Below are 16,164 nucleotides of genomic sequence, written 5' to 3'. Positions count from 1 at the left end.
AAATTTAACTGTATATCATCAAGCTACTAAAATCACATCATGTATATGACGGGCCTTCAACTATATAAGAATCTATTGAACGTAAGCCTACACAAGCCACTTTAGTTCTCACAAAGTAGAAACAGTATATTCATTTTACTTCTATTTCAAAATAGGTATTAAAATCAAGAGCTTACAGTATCATTAATCAACAGAGAAATGCAAATTAAAACCACAAATGAGATATAACTACAAACCCATAAGAACGGTTAAAATTTAAAAAAAATTACAAAATCATGTATTGGTAAGGATGCAGACAACTGCGATCCTCCCACATTGCTAAGGGAAATGCAAAAAAATATAGTCATGCTGGAAAACAGTATGGCAGTATCGTAAAAAATTAAACATATATTACCTAATAACCCAGTACTTCCTCTTGTAGTATTTGCCCTTGAAAAATAAAAATTTATTTCCCTACAAAGACGTGTATGCAAATGTTCATAGCAGTATTACTCATAATATCATAATAGCCAATAACGAAAGCAACGCAAATGTCCATCAATATTTGGAATAAATTGTGATAAATCTACATTATGGAATACCACTCAATAGTAAAAAGGAATGAAATATTCATACACACAATAGTATAAATGAATCTCAAAAAAATATGCTAGATGAAATATGTCTAGCACAGAAGGTTAAACACTCTTTATGAGTTAAATTATATGAAATTCTAGAAAAAGCAAAACTATACTACAAAAAACAAATAAGCCGCTGCCTGCGACAGAAGGTAGTAGTTTGTGGGGATGAACTACAAAGGGTTACGAGAGGACTTTTTTAGGGTGAGGGAACTACTCTATACTTTGATGTTAATAGTGGTTTCAAATTTGAATACAATTACCAAAATTCATCATCATTAATATGGGAATTTAATTTTAAATAAAGAATACCTTAATTAAAAAAAAAAATAATGCAAAGCACAGATAAGCTTTTATGTAAGAATTTACATTTAGTGTGTAATTTTGCCTAACATAAATTCTACAAACTCTTGATAGCTGGTAAGGCATTCATTTCCTATGATTTTTAAGAGAGTAAGGAATCAAAATCTTACTTAAGTAAGAGAGTAAGGAATATATCATTCTGTATATTCTGTAACTTCTGGTATTTCAATGCCTGGTCCTATGGTCTACCTGATCAGATTATAAAAATGTCATATATGTGAGCCTCTTCAAATACTCTCAAACATGACTGAATTTAAACTGGTTCAACATTTCTAAACTGCAATTGAACAACACACAACAGCAGCCCTGCAATTCTATACACCTCTTAACCCAATAATTCCATTTCTGGGAAATAATTTAAGAAGTACACTGAGATTTAGCTACAAGACTGGTATGCAATTATTTGGAATAGGAAACAATATGAACTATTCTAAATGTCCACTGATAGGCGATTCATTTAAAAAATTATTAAATAATAGAATACTTTGTATCTAGTTAAATTGTATAACAGAATATTAAAGCATATGGAAAAACATTCATGCTATACAGGCATATCTCTTTTTATTGCAATTTACTTTATTGTACTTCACAGTTACTTTTTTCTTTTTTTTTTACAAATTGAAGGTTTGGGGTAACCCTCCGTCAAGCAAGTCTATAGGCACCATTTTTCCAACAACATGTGCTCATGTCGTGTCCGTCACATTTTAAGGTATGTACATGTTCTTTTTAGAAATCATCAATTAGGCATTTTTACAATATTTGTAGAATTTCAGTCAGTCAGAGTAGAATTTAAGGCATTAACACCAGCCTATCAATATCAACGTGCCACATTTCTAAAATCTGCTTGGATATAGACATACCCTGAGTGCCTGGCCCCTAAAAATCCACAGTGCTGAGGCTCCCCAGAAGCCTAGTCAGAATAACTGAGCTAAATTAACAACCCCTCAGGCCTCTGGATGAAGAATGACATAGAACTTTTAGGACCACTCCCAATGTGACTCAACCTCTCAGTACAGACCTAAATTCACAGTATCCAACCAGTTGAAAACGACCCTCAGATACACAGTTGACAGCCATTCATTCACTCATCTACATTATGACTTGTCACCCCAAAAGGAGTAAGTACATCAAGAATGAGAAAAGTATTGTATTAAATATCAAAACTATTTTCTATTAACCTCCTTCCCTTCCCTCACATCCTGGCAAAGGGTCAAAGGGACCCTTCACTGTGCTAACAAATATACTAGGAAAAAAAGAAAAAAACATTTCACAATATTACCTTTATCCCAATTTTCCCTTGATTAGTAATACCTCATTATAAACACTTAAATTATACAACCCCATATTAGATTAATTTTGGTAATCCAGTAGACTTAATTCTTCATGCTAACTGTACAGTTAACTATATACCTTTTATCACATGACCATGTGACAGTGAAAACCTGGTGACTGACACTCCCTTTACCCAGTGTATGGGCAGATGAGTAATAAAACAATGACAAAAAATAAAAAGTGGCAATCTATCTAGCAGTAGTGAAAGCTAAATTCCTAAGTCAGCAATGAAGAAAGCCAAGAAGCAACCCGAGGTACACTGCAGAACCACAAACTCCACCCCCACCCCCCAAAAAGGTTCAGGACTTAGCAGAATTGCTATGAAAGTTAGGGTGGGGCTAAAAACAGGACTGGTTGAAAATCTATTCTAGGAGTTCCAATATCCAAACAATTGGTGCTCCATTAAGAGAGAATAAAAAAAATGGGAAGAAATTAAAGAAATAATTAAACTTTCAAGAACTGAAGAACCTGAGTCTCTAGACTGAAAGGGCCTACCAAGTGTCCAGTAGAACAAATGAAAAGAGGCCCATGCCAAGGATCTGGAAATTTCACAACACTGGGACAAAGAGAAGATCCTATAGGATTTCAGTAAGGAAAAATATATAGGTCACTTATTAAAGATCAGACTGGCCTCACATTTCTCAACAGCAGCACTGGAAGCTCAGAGACAATGGAGCAAGGCCTTTTAAAAGTTTAAAGGAAATTTATTTCCAAACAGGAATTCTATACTTTTACAAACTACGAATTAATCTGAGAGTAGAATAAAGGTCTCTAGAGAATGTCCTCCACCAAAGTAAGAAAATAAACCAAGCAGGAAGACATGGAGCCCAGGAAAAGAGGTATTCAATACAAAAGACAGGCATGGAGAAACTCCAAGGATAACAGAAAAGGGAGTGCACCAAGGATAAGGGGCAACAGTACACATGAGTAATTAGGAGGCCGTAAGAGGTTCCTCCAAAAGAATGAAACAAAGTTGAAGGCCCCTGAATGACCTGAAAGAGATATGACAACTGATGGAGAGTCTAGGGTTGATTTAGTGAAAAGGTCATAGAAAACAAAACAAATACAAAAAGATAACTATTACTATCAAAGAAAACAGGAAATTATGCAAACGTAAAAATAATTCACATCCTCTGCTGTGAACAGTGTATAGTTATAATGTAAACTCAACAATGATCTAAACAAAATTATATTATACAGAGAAAATGCAGAAATGAGCAAACTTTTTATTTTTAAAAAAGTAAAATTTTTAAAAAATTTTAATTTTTTGAAGTAAAAAAAGTGTAAATTTTTTAGTTTTTAATCTTGATATATAGAGATGGAGGTAAATATCAAAAGGAAAAGCTTAAAGAACTGAAAGTGGTTCTCTAGGTAGAGGTCAGAATAGGCCTTGTTTTAGCTACCTGACTCCTTTAACAGTTTTTATAAATGTCTGTTAAGTAAAATCAAACTCAGCATTAAAATTATATGCAAAGGTACTCAAGATTTTTAAGAGGCATGGTCTGTGCTGGCAGAGGCATCTTAAATTTTGAGTCCAAAGAAATTTGACTAAAGTCATCTTTTTTTAGGTTCCAGGAACCTTTAAACTAACTATGTTCAGAATCACTCATTTGTCTCAAATTTCCATTGTGGATTTAATAGCTGCTGCTGACAAATCTTTGGTAAATCTTGAGGTTGGGGCAATTTCTTCAACAATGACTTGTTCTTCACAAGGCAATTCTCCCTTTGTGGGCAGGCATTCTTCAACCCCACGAGAAAGGGTAACTTTGCAAAAACATTCATTTCCATAAAAGTCCTCTTTGGTCATCTGTAACCTTTCTCTTATGTATCAGTTACCTTTTCTGGAAAATTCTCCTCAGTGCTGTGTTGGTGCTCATCCCTACATTCTGATGACTCTTTTAAACTACAAATGTTTATGTATAATTTTTTTTTTAATTTTATTTTGAAATAAATTCAAACTTACAGGAACACTTGCAAAAACAATACAAATCCCACACACAGAACTCCAGCATACCCCGATCCCCTCCCCCAATACCCCAATCCACCAACTTTAACCACCTGTCACACCACTATTTCTTTCTTTCCCTCCCTCCCTATCATCCATCATCTATTGCTCTGTCTTCTGAACATATGAGAGCAAGCTGCACACATCCTTGAACAAACAATATACTTCACATATACATTTCCCATGAACAAGAACATTCTTTTATGCAATCAGGTTATGCACAGCTAACAAGTTCAAGAAATTCAACACTGACACAAAGCTTACATTCTATATTCCCTTTTTTTTTTTTCTTATGTCCCAACTGTGTCCCTTTGAGCCTTCTCTCCTCCATCCTCAGATCCCATCCAGGATCATCCCTGGCATTTAATTGTTATTACCTATTTAGACTTTTCTTTTTTTTTCAATTGTGGAAACATATATACAGCCTAAATCTTCCCATTCCACCCCCTCCCTAGCATTCCATTAGTGGGATTAATCACATTTACAATGTTGCAGTGCTATCACCTTCCCACCATTCATTACTAGAAATTTCCCTTCACCCCAAACAGAAACCCTCCATTCATTTAACTCCCCATTGCCCCTTCCCCCACTTCTCATAAACCATACTCTACTTTTCATCTCTATGGTCATATTCTCTTATACTTTGTGTTTACTGTGGGGCTTAAACTTAACATCTTAAATCTATAAAAATCTTGTTTTTCTTTGACACCAACTTAACTTCAATAGGACATGTAAACTATGTCCCTATACTCCTCCATTCCCCCACCTTTATGTAGTTCTTGTCAAAAATTACATATTTTACATTGAGTCCAAAACCACCGATTTATCATTACAGTTTATGTATATTACCTCCTGTAAGAAGTAAATAGTGGAGTTACAAATCAAAAATACACTAGTATTGGTATTTATATTTAGCATGTGATCTTTACCGGAAATCTTTATTTCTTCATGTAGTTTCAGTCAATTGTTTAGTGTCCCTTCCTTTCCGCCTGCTCAATTCCCTTTAGCATTTCTTATAGGACTGATCTACTGGTGATGAAGTCCCTCAGCTTTTGATTATCTGGGAATGTTTTCATCTCCCCCTCATTTTTACCCTCCAGCTGTTCGTGAATTTTCTAAGTCTCTGATGGTTATTGACTTCTGTTTGTATTCTATTGTGGTCAGAGAATGTGCTTTGAATGAATTCAATTTTTTTTAATTTATTGAGGCCTGTTTTATGTCCCAGCATATGGTCTATTCTGGAGAAAGATCTGTGATCACTAGAGAAGAATATGTGTCCTGGTGATTTGTGATGTAACGTTCTATACATGCCTGTTAAATTTCTCTATATCTCTCTATCCTTTCTTTGTTTCTCTGTCAGTAAGGCTCCATTTAGTATCCGAAGTAGGGCAGATCTTTTATTAGCAAAATCTCTCAGCATTTGTTTGTCTGAAGAATTTAAGCTCTCCCTCAAATTCGAAGGAGAGTTTTGCTGGATAAAGTATTCTTGGTTGGAAATTTTTCTCTCTCAGAATTTTAAATATGTCATGCCACTGCCTTCTCTCCCCCATGGTGGCCGCTGAGTAGTCACTACTTAGTCTTATGTTGTTTCCTTTTTATGTGGTGAACTGCTTTTCTCTTGCTGCTTTCAGAACTTGCTCCTTCTTTCAGTATTTGACAGTCTGATCAGAATATGTCTCAGAGTGGGTTTATTTGGATTTATTCTATTTGGAGTTCGCTGGGCATTTATGCTTTCTGTATTCATATCGTGTAGAAGGTTTGGGAAGTTTTCCCCAACAATTTCTTTGAATACTCTTTCTAGACCTTTACCCTTCTCTTCCCCTTCCGGGACACCAATGAGTCTTAAATTTGGACGTTTTATTTTATCTATCATATCCCTGAGATCCATTCTGATTTTTTCGATTTTTTTCCCCATTCTTTCTTTTATTTTCCATTCTGTGGTCCTTGAGGACGCTGAGTCATTGTTCAGCTTCCTCTAGTCTTGTACTATGAGTATCCAGAATCTTTTTAATTCCGTCAACAGTTTCTTTTATTTCCATAAGATCATCTATTTTTTTATTTACTCTTGCAAGTTCTTCTGTATGCTCTTCTAGGATCTTCTTCATGTCCTTTATATCCTGTGCCATGCTCTCGTTGTTTGTCTTTAGTTCTTTGATTAATTGCTCCAAGTACTGTGTCTCCTCTGATCTTTTGATTTGGGTGTTTGGGTTTGGGTTCTCCATATCATCTGGCTTTATCATATGCTTTAAACTTTTCTGTTGTTTTTGGCCTCTTGGCATTTGCTTTACTTGATAGGGTTCTTTCAGAAAATGAAAAACACCAATCTCTAATTTGTCAGAACTACAGCTTGGTGGCATACACTTTCTCTAACTAACCAGCAGATGGCGTCCACAAGTCACCTATTCCCCTCAAGTCAGTTCTCCCCAACTTTGTCTTTGTGGTGTGTGGGGGTCTGATTCTTCTGAGGTTCAACTGATGCACCAAGTTTAGGTGTGTTGTTGGTGCTGCCCAGCTGAATGAGGGGTGAGTGTCTGAGCAGTTAGGGAAGAGGGCAGCTTTAATAATCAAACCTCCCAGGTGTTCCCGGAGATTTAAGGCTGTTGCAAGAGTCTAAGCCTTCATTTCAGTCTTGCCACAGATTGTCTCTGCCACTGACCCACAAGTCCTTGGTATTGGCGTAGGGTCCCTGGGATTTCCGAGCGGGTCTCCCTTCTCAGTTGTGCTCTTCCAGGACCTCTGCTGAGGGAAGGCTGTGCCACATCACAAATGCACACCAAACCTCTAGGGAAGCCCTGGGCCGCCAGGCCGTGCAGGGGCGTTCCTAGCCTGCTGTAAAGTTGGCTGAATGGGGTGTGTTAATTTCCCCCTTTTCGTACAGTTCCGCCTTCCCAGCTCCAGGACAATTAGCTGTGGGTGCACTAAAGGCCACTGTCCATGGCCGATACTGTGGCGTGTGCGCGGTGCTGCGGGAAACACTCCCCATCACACTGGGACCCTTGGAGCAGCTCTGGGATGTGACTCCGGCCCCGGGCAGGAGTGTCCCCAGCTCGCTGGGAAGATGGCTGCAAGGGGCACGGTTTCTTTCTCCTTTTGGCTCCCCTCTGCCCTCCTGGCTCCAAGACAATTAGCAGCAGGTGTGGGACGGGCTATCCTCCACGCCAGATATTGAGGCGTTGGCATAGCCCGTTCCTGCCGTGCTTCACTGAGCAGTTCTCACCACCATATCCGTAGCCGCTCCCGGGTTTTTGGTTTTTTTTAAAAAGAACTAGTCTGTCTCCAAACGCCACCCCACGGTTTCCTCACACTGCAGTGCGGCCGCCGGACTTTCAGCTGGCTCACTCACTCATTTCAGAACGCAGACTCCTGGTTTCACCAAATGCATGGTCCCTGTGGATTTAGCAGACCTTGTCCAGCTGGTGCATTGCTGGAACTGGTGTTCTGGGTCACTTTCTGGCTTTTATTTAGTATTTTTCACAGAGGTGTTTTTTCGCCCTGTCTCACCTAGCCACCATCTTAGGTTCTCCTATGTATAATTTTGAAAAAAAATAAAGTCTAAGAAAAAGATGTATGGTGGCTGAACATGCACTCCACCTCTAGATAACCCTGTCATCACTCTTTCACTCTCAACAATAGCTAGCTAACCCTTATGCAGTGTTAACTGCATGCAAAGCACTGTCCTAGGTGCTTCATATACATTAAGTCATTTAACCTTCACAACTACACTTTGAGGTAGATAGTAACTCTATCCCCATTTTAATGATGAGGGAACTGAGGCATAGTTTCAATCTATAAGAGTTGGTAATGGCAGAGTCAGGAGTGCGTCCAGGCAGTTCTAACTCAAGAGTCCTTGTTCTTAAAAAATTCTCTGTTAAATCAATTCTAATGATTTGCATAAAATGGAATTCAACAAAATAAGTTTACAAAACCCCTATCAACAACTAAATTTCTCTCTACTTTCCCCTTCTCACTAAATTTATGGTATATACCATTATGCATTCATAAACTTCATATTTATTTTTCTAAACTCTTATTGCAACACCTACAAACTAAAAGATAATGAAAGATGTTCTCCCAATAACACTAATAATTCTCCACTTAAGGCCTTGCAAGAAAAGGCATTTAGACTGGACAGATAATAGAGTCATTTAGATTTAGCTAAGAACCTTCAATTCACCATTAAACCTGCATTTCATTTTTTTTAATTTTTAAATTTAAAATTATACAAATTAAATGTCAGTATTCCCTGTTTTAGAAAAACACACACAGCAGAAAACTAAAAAATGATCTAGATGCCCTCGGTATGGGAACGATTAAATTATGGTATAACTACTCAGAGGAATATTATTCAACTTTCAAAAATAACATGAAGACAATGTAACAATGAAAAATTCTAATTAAAATTAAATATAATTAAAACGATAACTTTTCAGTGTTACATTGCTTAATATTGTCTCTTTCAAAGGTTGCATAAAGAACAAGATAAAGTTCTGTGTTTGCTACAGACGACATTAAAAAAAAGTAGGCATGTGGAAAAACAAAACTAACAGTATTGTATTAATGTAGAACAATAATTAATGCCCCCTTTCAGTTTTGTAGTAACAGTTTCAAAAAATGTAAGGACATGGTACAAAATTTAAACTTAAAAAGTTTATCAAGACCTTAGGAGACTTTGGAAGTGTTCTAAAACAGGGTTATGCTGTTGGTTGCAAAACTCTATAAACTTAAGAAAAATCATTTAATTGTAACCTTTAAAATGGGTAAATTTTATGCTTTATAAATTATACCTCAATAAAGAGGTTTTATTAAAAAAAAAAAAAAATGTTTGAAGACTTTGCAATACCCACATGAGAAAACTCAGGCTGGGATGGGACAGAAAGTGGCCCAGGAGTGGAGACTGGTGTGCTCTGAGATACTGGTGTTGAGGCTTGTGGTGATACAGTGGGCTCAGAAGGGAGAGGGGGGTTTTCTATCTCCACTGGCCCATCATCTCGGAGTTTCTTCTGAAAAGGTTCTCCTCCTTCCTCAGACAGTACTGACATGTCCATTGGCTCATCTGGTTTAAAATAGGAAAATAAATTAGGAAAAAAATCATTAATCAACATTACTCCAGTTTCAACACTACTGATAACAATTATATCAGAGAAATTTCCACTCCTAAAACAACAGTCACTTAATTTCCAAAAAAGCTGATAGAATACTAGTAGATTGAGTCCTAAAGTACTAGCAACATTTCCTTCTCGGGGTAGGGGGTGCGGTCCAGATTAAAACGGGGTTAATCTGGGGATATGCCCTACTCATCCATATGAAATGCTAAATTAACTTAGCTCCTTTGAACCCCTTTCTTGATTAGTTCTGTTTTTCACATTTTGCTTAAGAATGCCAAGATTAATGGCACCTTAACCATCATATACTCTGCCACAAGCATCAAAAAACAGTGAACTTGTTCACCATTCTAAGTAAATATCTACATATCTGTGAACTCATATATTTATGTTAAACTGCGAAGAACAGAGAGATGGATGCCAGGACAAAAACAAAGGAAAAAAAAAAATCGATCAATGTCAATCAGCATTGATTTATCAGAGAACTAAGACATATAAGACACTAATCCTGAGGTAAATTACTAAGGGAGGAAAACACACATACACACAAACATTGCTTTCCCAAAGTACACTACCCATCTGTAAACTAATAGGACCTTCCTCAGAGTCAACACCTAGCTAGCTAGGTATTTACATCATCAATACCCTTTCCCCTACTTACAACCTTACCCCTAACAGGCTACCTCTAGAACATTCTAACTACCTAGCTACATCATTTGGTTTTTCCCTATAAACCACATTCACACTACCGGCCAACCCCACCACTCTCCAGTCCCCCAACCTCATTATTTACCCTTGCTGCTCAGCTTGGCCTCAACCTCACATTCCCATCTAATACTAGATTAGGGATCTGGTGCTACAGGACTTTATGACACTACCATAGTATTTTCATTGCAACTATTGATCTTTCTTGCCATGACAAAACACTTACTTAAGGACTCACTGTAACAGGAACTGTATCTAAAAATAATAATCTAAAATAGCAAAAAACACAAATAAACACAAAAAGGATACACAGTCCCACAGTTTCGCACATAGTATGCAAATAGATTAAATATAAAATACAACTGACAAGGGAAAAACAGTATGATGTATCTGAAAAAAGCACAGTGAATAATATACACAACATAATCCCAACTTCATAAAAATAGTTTTTATATTTATGCATACAAAACACTCTGAAAAGGGAATCTATCCAAATATTAATTGTAATTATACCTGGATTTGTTATCACAGGCAAATTTTGTTTTCCTCTCGTTACTTTCCTATACTTTCTGGGAGAAATCATTTTTCATACTATTCTTTAATGTTCACACTATATATAGAAACAATGGTTCAAAGAAGAAACCCAACTTAACATGCAATGACAGGAATTTTTATAGAATGAATTCACCTTATTCTTACTGTAGAAGTCACTAATCACCTTATGCATAGGAGGCATATGATTAGCAGAAAAGAGCAAAGGCTCTGAAGGCAGCTGCCAATTTCAAATCCTGCCTCTGTGTGACTTACTGGTTGTGAAATCTCTTTGCAGCTCAATTTTCTAATCTGTAATATGGGAAGAAAAATAATACCTACTTCTCTGGATTGTTGTGAGGGCTCAATGAGAAAAATAAATGTGAAATACCCAGAACAATGCCTGACACATACTAAGTGCTGAAAAAATACTAGCTACTGTACCATTATTGGTATATGGAAGAATGGAAAGGGGAGAATCATGGAATTATTGGAAAGGGCTTTTCCAATAAGAAGTGGTAGGGATTTAGAAATATTCTGAATGATTTGGACAGGGGAATAAGGCAGAACAAAAGAAGTTTAGATAATGAGATAAATTAGGTAAGTGTAAAAGAAAGCTTTCTTGTGAATAAAGTAATCCAAAATCACTAAGTCTTCACAGAAAAGAGTTTTTTAACATGTTGCTGGAAACTATGGAGCCTTTAGTAATAAACCAGTTCTTCACCATATTGTCAAGTTCAATCTTAAAAACATAAAAATTTACCCGTAAGAATCATTTTTAAATTGGATTCAACAATACAGAATTCCTAGAAGAATCAGTGCTAGAAAAGCAAAGAATAGAGAGCACTTTACACTAGGACACATCCCTGAAGGTTAAAAGAACATGAGTCCTACTGACTACCGAATAGTGTAGGTCACCATGTTCTAACATTAACAGAAACTACATTTCTCAAGGCAGAAGTGCTGCTCCTCTTCCAATCTGAGACCCACAGACATAGACCAAGAGAGCTCACCTCTTCTCCCTTCTTGCTCTGTGGGACTGCTAGGAACGATAAAAGGGGTAGATCGGAAAGCATCAGGGGAAGGAGCAACGAGATCTGAGGAATTCCTTTATACAAAGAGAGAATCACACAGATTACTTTACTACAGCCACAGCTTTGTGCTTCTATAGTTATCTTTACTTTTTAATAGCAAAAATACCTAAGTCATTCAGATAAATACTGATCAGTATTTCTACCAAACAGCTACCAAGGCAGGTGGAAGAACCATGAATACTTCAATAACTATTTTCTATACCAGACACTTCCAAAATAAGAAATTTATTAAAAAAAAAAAAAAGGGCAGGATGATTATAAGAGAAAGGGAATGACCAGACATCATGATTAAAAAGCAGCATGTGCAAATACTAAAAAATAAATTAATTTACAGATTTGATACATAAAAAATATTTATCCAATTTTTGCCCGATTAAAAAAAAAAGCCTCTTTGCCCTAACAAAGAGATAAAGGAACCCAACTACTGTCAACTACAACATAACCTATTTTCTCTTCTGTACTGTTGAATGAAAAGTACTACTAGAAAAAATGGAGGAGCAGAATGCTTATTTAGGATGTGTAACATTCTTTAAATAACTTGGCATTTTCTACACCATTGAAAGTTGTGGACTACTGTTATAAAACCTCAAAAGGGAAAGCAGATATACCCGCCTTCAAAAGCTCCATTAAACATTCACTCCAAAAATCCTAAAGACTAGACACTACCTTTTGGTTTCATAAAGAATTCTGGACTAGCTGGTAATTTTAGCTCTTTCAACCTCAGCCTTAGACCTCAAACACGTGCTTCCTTCGCACAAGCTCATTTAGGCTTACTTACGTGGAAAGACTATCCTGAACAAGGGACCTCTGGCCAGAGAGCTGCAGAAGGTGCAGAGTAGTAGCAGGTGTGGAGGCCAAGGAACATACGCCTTCCTCCTTTGAAGGAGTAGAGCAACCATCAGAGGCTACTGAAGAGAAAAAGAAATTCTAGTTGCATTTACTTCTCAGATTGACAATACTGAATTGTCAAAAAACCACTCTCAGTACTACAAAAAGAATAATATCCATGTTTCCAACCACGTTTCAAGAAGGCAGAAATTGTCTTCCAATTGTAGTACAATTAATGGAATGCTACACTACTACAAAACTTGAATGACTATTAATCCCCCCTCCCTACAAAATCAGGGTTTCTTTAATAAAAAAATTGATGAAAAGAATTCTTTAATCCTTTCTGGTATGATCAAAGCGTGGAGAGGAAAAGCCAGAATCCTTATACCTCTGCTTGGCTGCTCCTTCTTTCTTGTGATGCTTGTATTATAAAACAGCAAGCGAGCCTTTAATTCCAAGGTCTACCTAAGGTGAAGTAAAGCTCATGCCATGATGCAGATGGGGAGAAGTCAAAACAATGCGCATGACACCTGATGATATGAATGCAGCAATTTTCATATGATTAGAACTTGGGCCTCCCCAAAGGAGACAAAAAATACTAATGCATTAATAAAAGACTACATGAGCAGCCACTACTGAGTTACACTGTTAAGAGTCTCCTTTTGGTCCCTTCTCTACTAATCTCAAATGTAAAGAAAATTTCTTAAACACAACCTTATAGCCTTAGGGAGAGAACAAACAAGGTTTCTTAATGACCTTCCTTACTTACCTCATAGTAAAGGAGTACAGTCTTCTTTCCTACTCTCCTTAGTACAACCAAAATGCTGTATTTTACTGGTTATTACTGAAGCTTTCTAGCTCTGTGAGGATATGGGAAGCGGGACTTGAGAGTAACAATGTGTGAAGCAAATACCAGTCTAGTCTTTTAAATTCTATGTTCTTTCTGCTAAACAATAACTTCTTATTCTGGTAGATGAACTAATAAACAGATGAGTAAATAGACTATTAGGCAGGTGAGTATGACAATCTTAAACTTATGCTACTTAAGATTTGAAGACTTAGTAAACATATGATAACAGAAGAAGCAACAGCTACTCTGTTCCTAGTATTAAATTTACTAGATTAGCTATTGTTTTTCAGTATCTCCATTTCCAAAGAGAGAAAATTATGGTTAAAAATAATAATAATAAAAAAAAGCAAAATAGCAATCATTCCCAAAAAGCCCTTCTCACTAATTAGCTAGAAACACATATCCCTTTCATATCACAAACAAGTCTGTGTACCTATAAAGTGCTTTCTACCTTAAGCAGTAGCCTCAGAACAAAAATAATAAAAGTTTAATATCTGAAGAGGAACTATAGCAACCAATCATATTTTGTACCTCTTTTATTTCTCTGCTCAAACAAGTCTTCCTGAGTTGAGAAAACCTCAGGCTCTGGTGACTTTTGAATCTGCAGTTCACCTTCCAGAAGTTCTTGAGCAGACATTTGTTCTTTAGTTTCCACAGCAGCAAGAGGAACTCTGGGACTAGAAGACATGTCCTCTGACCTAGGAAATTCATATCACCAAGTAGAAAAAGTTGCTAAGTTCAAATGCTTTCATCTTTTAACTAAAAGGCTTTTCCTGTTTTTCTTTAATAATTTTTTAAATTACGATATCAGTATTCCACATAACTATCTACTAAAAATGAAATAAGTTACTCTTTATAATACAAAGTCCTCAGCCCAATGCAAAGCCTATCCCAGTCTCTCAATTAGCTCTTCAACTCTGCTCACCGCTGTGCTGAATGCTTTCCAAGATTTCTGATGAGTGATTCAGGGATATTTGTTTTATACACTGTTCTGTAGCCCTTGTATGATGTGCTCCAGATCACAGCAATGCCAGTAAGGAGAACAGTTGTAAAAATGACCTCACACGGAGGAAAGTGCCTGGATGTGAATTCTCCTCTTATCGTCTATTAACCCTTTCCATTTGATCTAACCAACGTAGGCTCCAAACCAAGACCCTCTTCACACCAATACCACCCACAAATGTAAGACTTACCAGGGACTTAGAAGATTCACCTATTCTACTACCCCCCAGGCTAGCAAAACAGGCTAGAATTTAACTTCCACAAGAAAAACCTGAAAAGTCAACCCAGTTAAGCTGAGTGTTTTCAATTAGAAAGACAACTTCTCTCCATATTCAACTTTGTTCAGGAGCCCACTCCCCACTGGGTGCTATTGAACATAACAATATTAGAATGTTTATCACCTCCCCCAAACTGGAAACATCCCATTTTTCCTCTGCCATATCCAAACTTCAGCTCTTGGCCAGAGGCAATGCTGTTGTAGATATAATAATCATAATAACCACCATTGAGAGAGTAGGCGTATACTTCCCAATTTCTACTAAGTTAAGAGCCTGAAGGACTCTTAACTGCATCTATACCATAAATTTCCAGATGCAGGATATCTAAACACCCGAAGCTATCTGGGTGCTCCTCAAGTATAGAAACAGTAAGCTTTCAAATAAAATATTCACATTACTTCTCATAATACCACGGAGGCTAGGAAGACCTCAAGAGAGAGACAGTGCCTCTGTAGACACAGATCAGAGAGAAAGAGTGGCAATCAAAGATTAAGGAGTCATGATTACATCACAACAGCAATAAAACTTTTATAATAGCCTAAAAAGAAGATGAAGACACAATGAGAATAAATATTCAATATTTCTACTGTAACAGAAATATTCCCAGTATAAGGGGGAAAAAAATCAACAATTTCTAAAACGTCTCCACCCAGCAAAATGAAATTAGTACAGGCCTATAGCAGAAACCCATAAATACCTTTCCGAAAGAACATGGTTTACCTTGTAGGTGGTGGATTTTGCTCTTCTACCACGTGTACATCCTCACTGGGCTGTCCTGTAGTGGGGACATCCTTGCTCAGCTGTCCAGCCATGGGGTTATTTTCATTAGACTGTTCTTCATGCTTATTTGCTTAAAGTTTCAGAAGACAAGAAGCAGATATTTTTCAGAACAGTAAAAGCAGTCCAAAATGCTTTTAAAAGGCAAAGATTTTAACAGAAAGAAATTCAATTTGAAAATACATATAGGCATCATTCCAAAAAGAAAAGTAACCAGTAACCCACTTCCCAAAAACCCGAAGCTGCAAGTCATCAATTGACAAGTATTTACCAGGCAACTCTCCAGCTGGTGCGGAACACCTTATTATATTAACTTAGACTACATTAACTTAAATAGTATAAAACTTATCAAGGACAAAATAACTAGCTTTACATTGGGAGGAAAACACTAATAAACAATTCCAAATGCCAGAAAACATGCTGCATACCACTATCAGCATCCACAGCAGATAGCCTGGTGTAACCAGGGTTGGTGGTTACTGACTGTGCATGCTCTTTGTCCACTCCATATGTATGTTCAACATCCTGGCTCTGGGAGAGTTCCAGAACCCCAAAGTCCAACTGTGATGAAGCAGGATCTAGGATCAAAGCCACAAGAAATAATGTATCATCCCACATTATGTACTGTGCAAGCCGTTATCCTACGTAAAGGGGGATTATGTTAAGTCCTTCAAATCAAA

At 36.9% G+C, this 16,164-nt stretch overlaps 1 protein-coding gene across 7 annotated transcripts in view; it reads right to left on the bottom strand.

Moving 5' to 3' along the window:
• The window catches only part of TP53BP1 (tumor protein p53 binding protein 1), a 141,327-nt gene that overhangs the window by 108,359 nt on the left and 16,804 nt on the right, over positions 1 to 16,164 (bottom strand). For 5 of the 7 annotated variants that reach the window (XM_037834143.1, XM_037834146.1, XM_037834145.1 and 2 more), the window contains exons 6-11: positions 15,913 to 16,062; positions 15,428 to 15,557; positions 13,959 to 14,125; positions 12,528 to 12,657; positions 11,669 to 11,763; positions 9,162 to 9,370 (exon numbers count right to left, since the gene is read on the bottom strand). In XM_037834143.1, the coding sequence (XP_037690071.1) occupies positions 9,162 to 9,370; positions 11,669 to 11,763; positions 12,528 to 12,657; positions 13,959 to 14,125; positions 15,428 to 15,557; positions 15,913 to 16,062 (881 nt within the window). The remainder of the gene's footprint in view (positions 1 to 9,161; positions 9,371 to 11,668; positions 11,764 to 12,527; positions 12,658 to 13,958; positions 14,126 to 15,427; positions 15,558 to 15,912; positions 16,063 to 16,164) is intronic. The other 2 variants (XM_037834144.1, XM_037834147.1) reach the window with 1 other exon arrangement.

The sequence above is a fragment of the Choloepus didactylus genome, chromosome 4 (assembly GCF_015220235.1).
Source record: "Choloepus didactylus isolate mChoDid1 chromosome 4, mChoDid1.pri, whole genome shotgun sequence".
Classification (NCBI taxonomy): Eukaryota; Metazoa; Chordata; class Mammalia; order Pilosa; family Megalonychidae; genus Choloepus; species Choloepus didactylus.
This window is presented reverse-complemented; position numbering and strand designations above follow the sequence as displayed.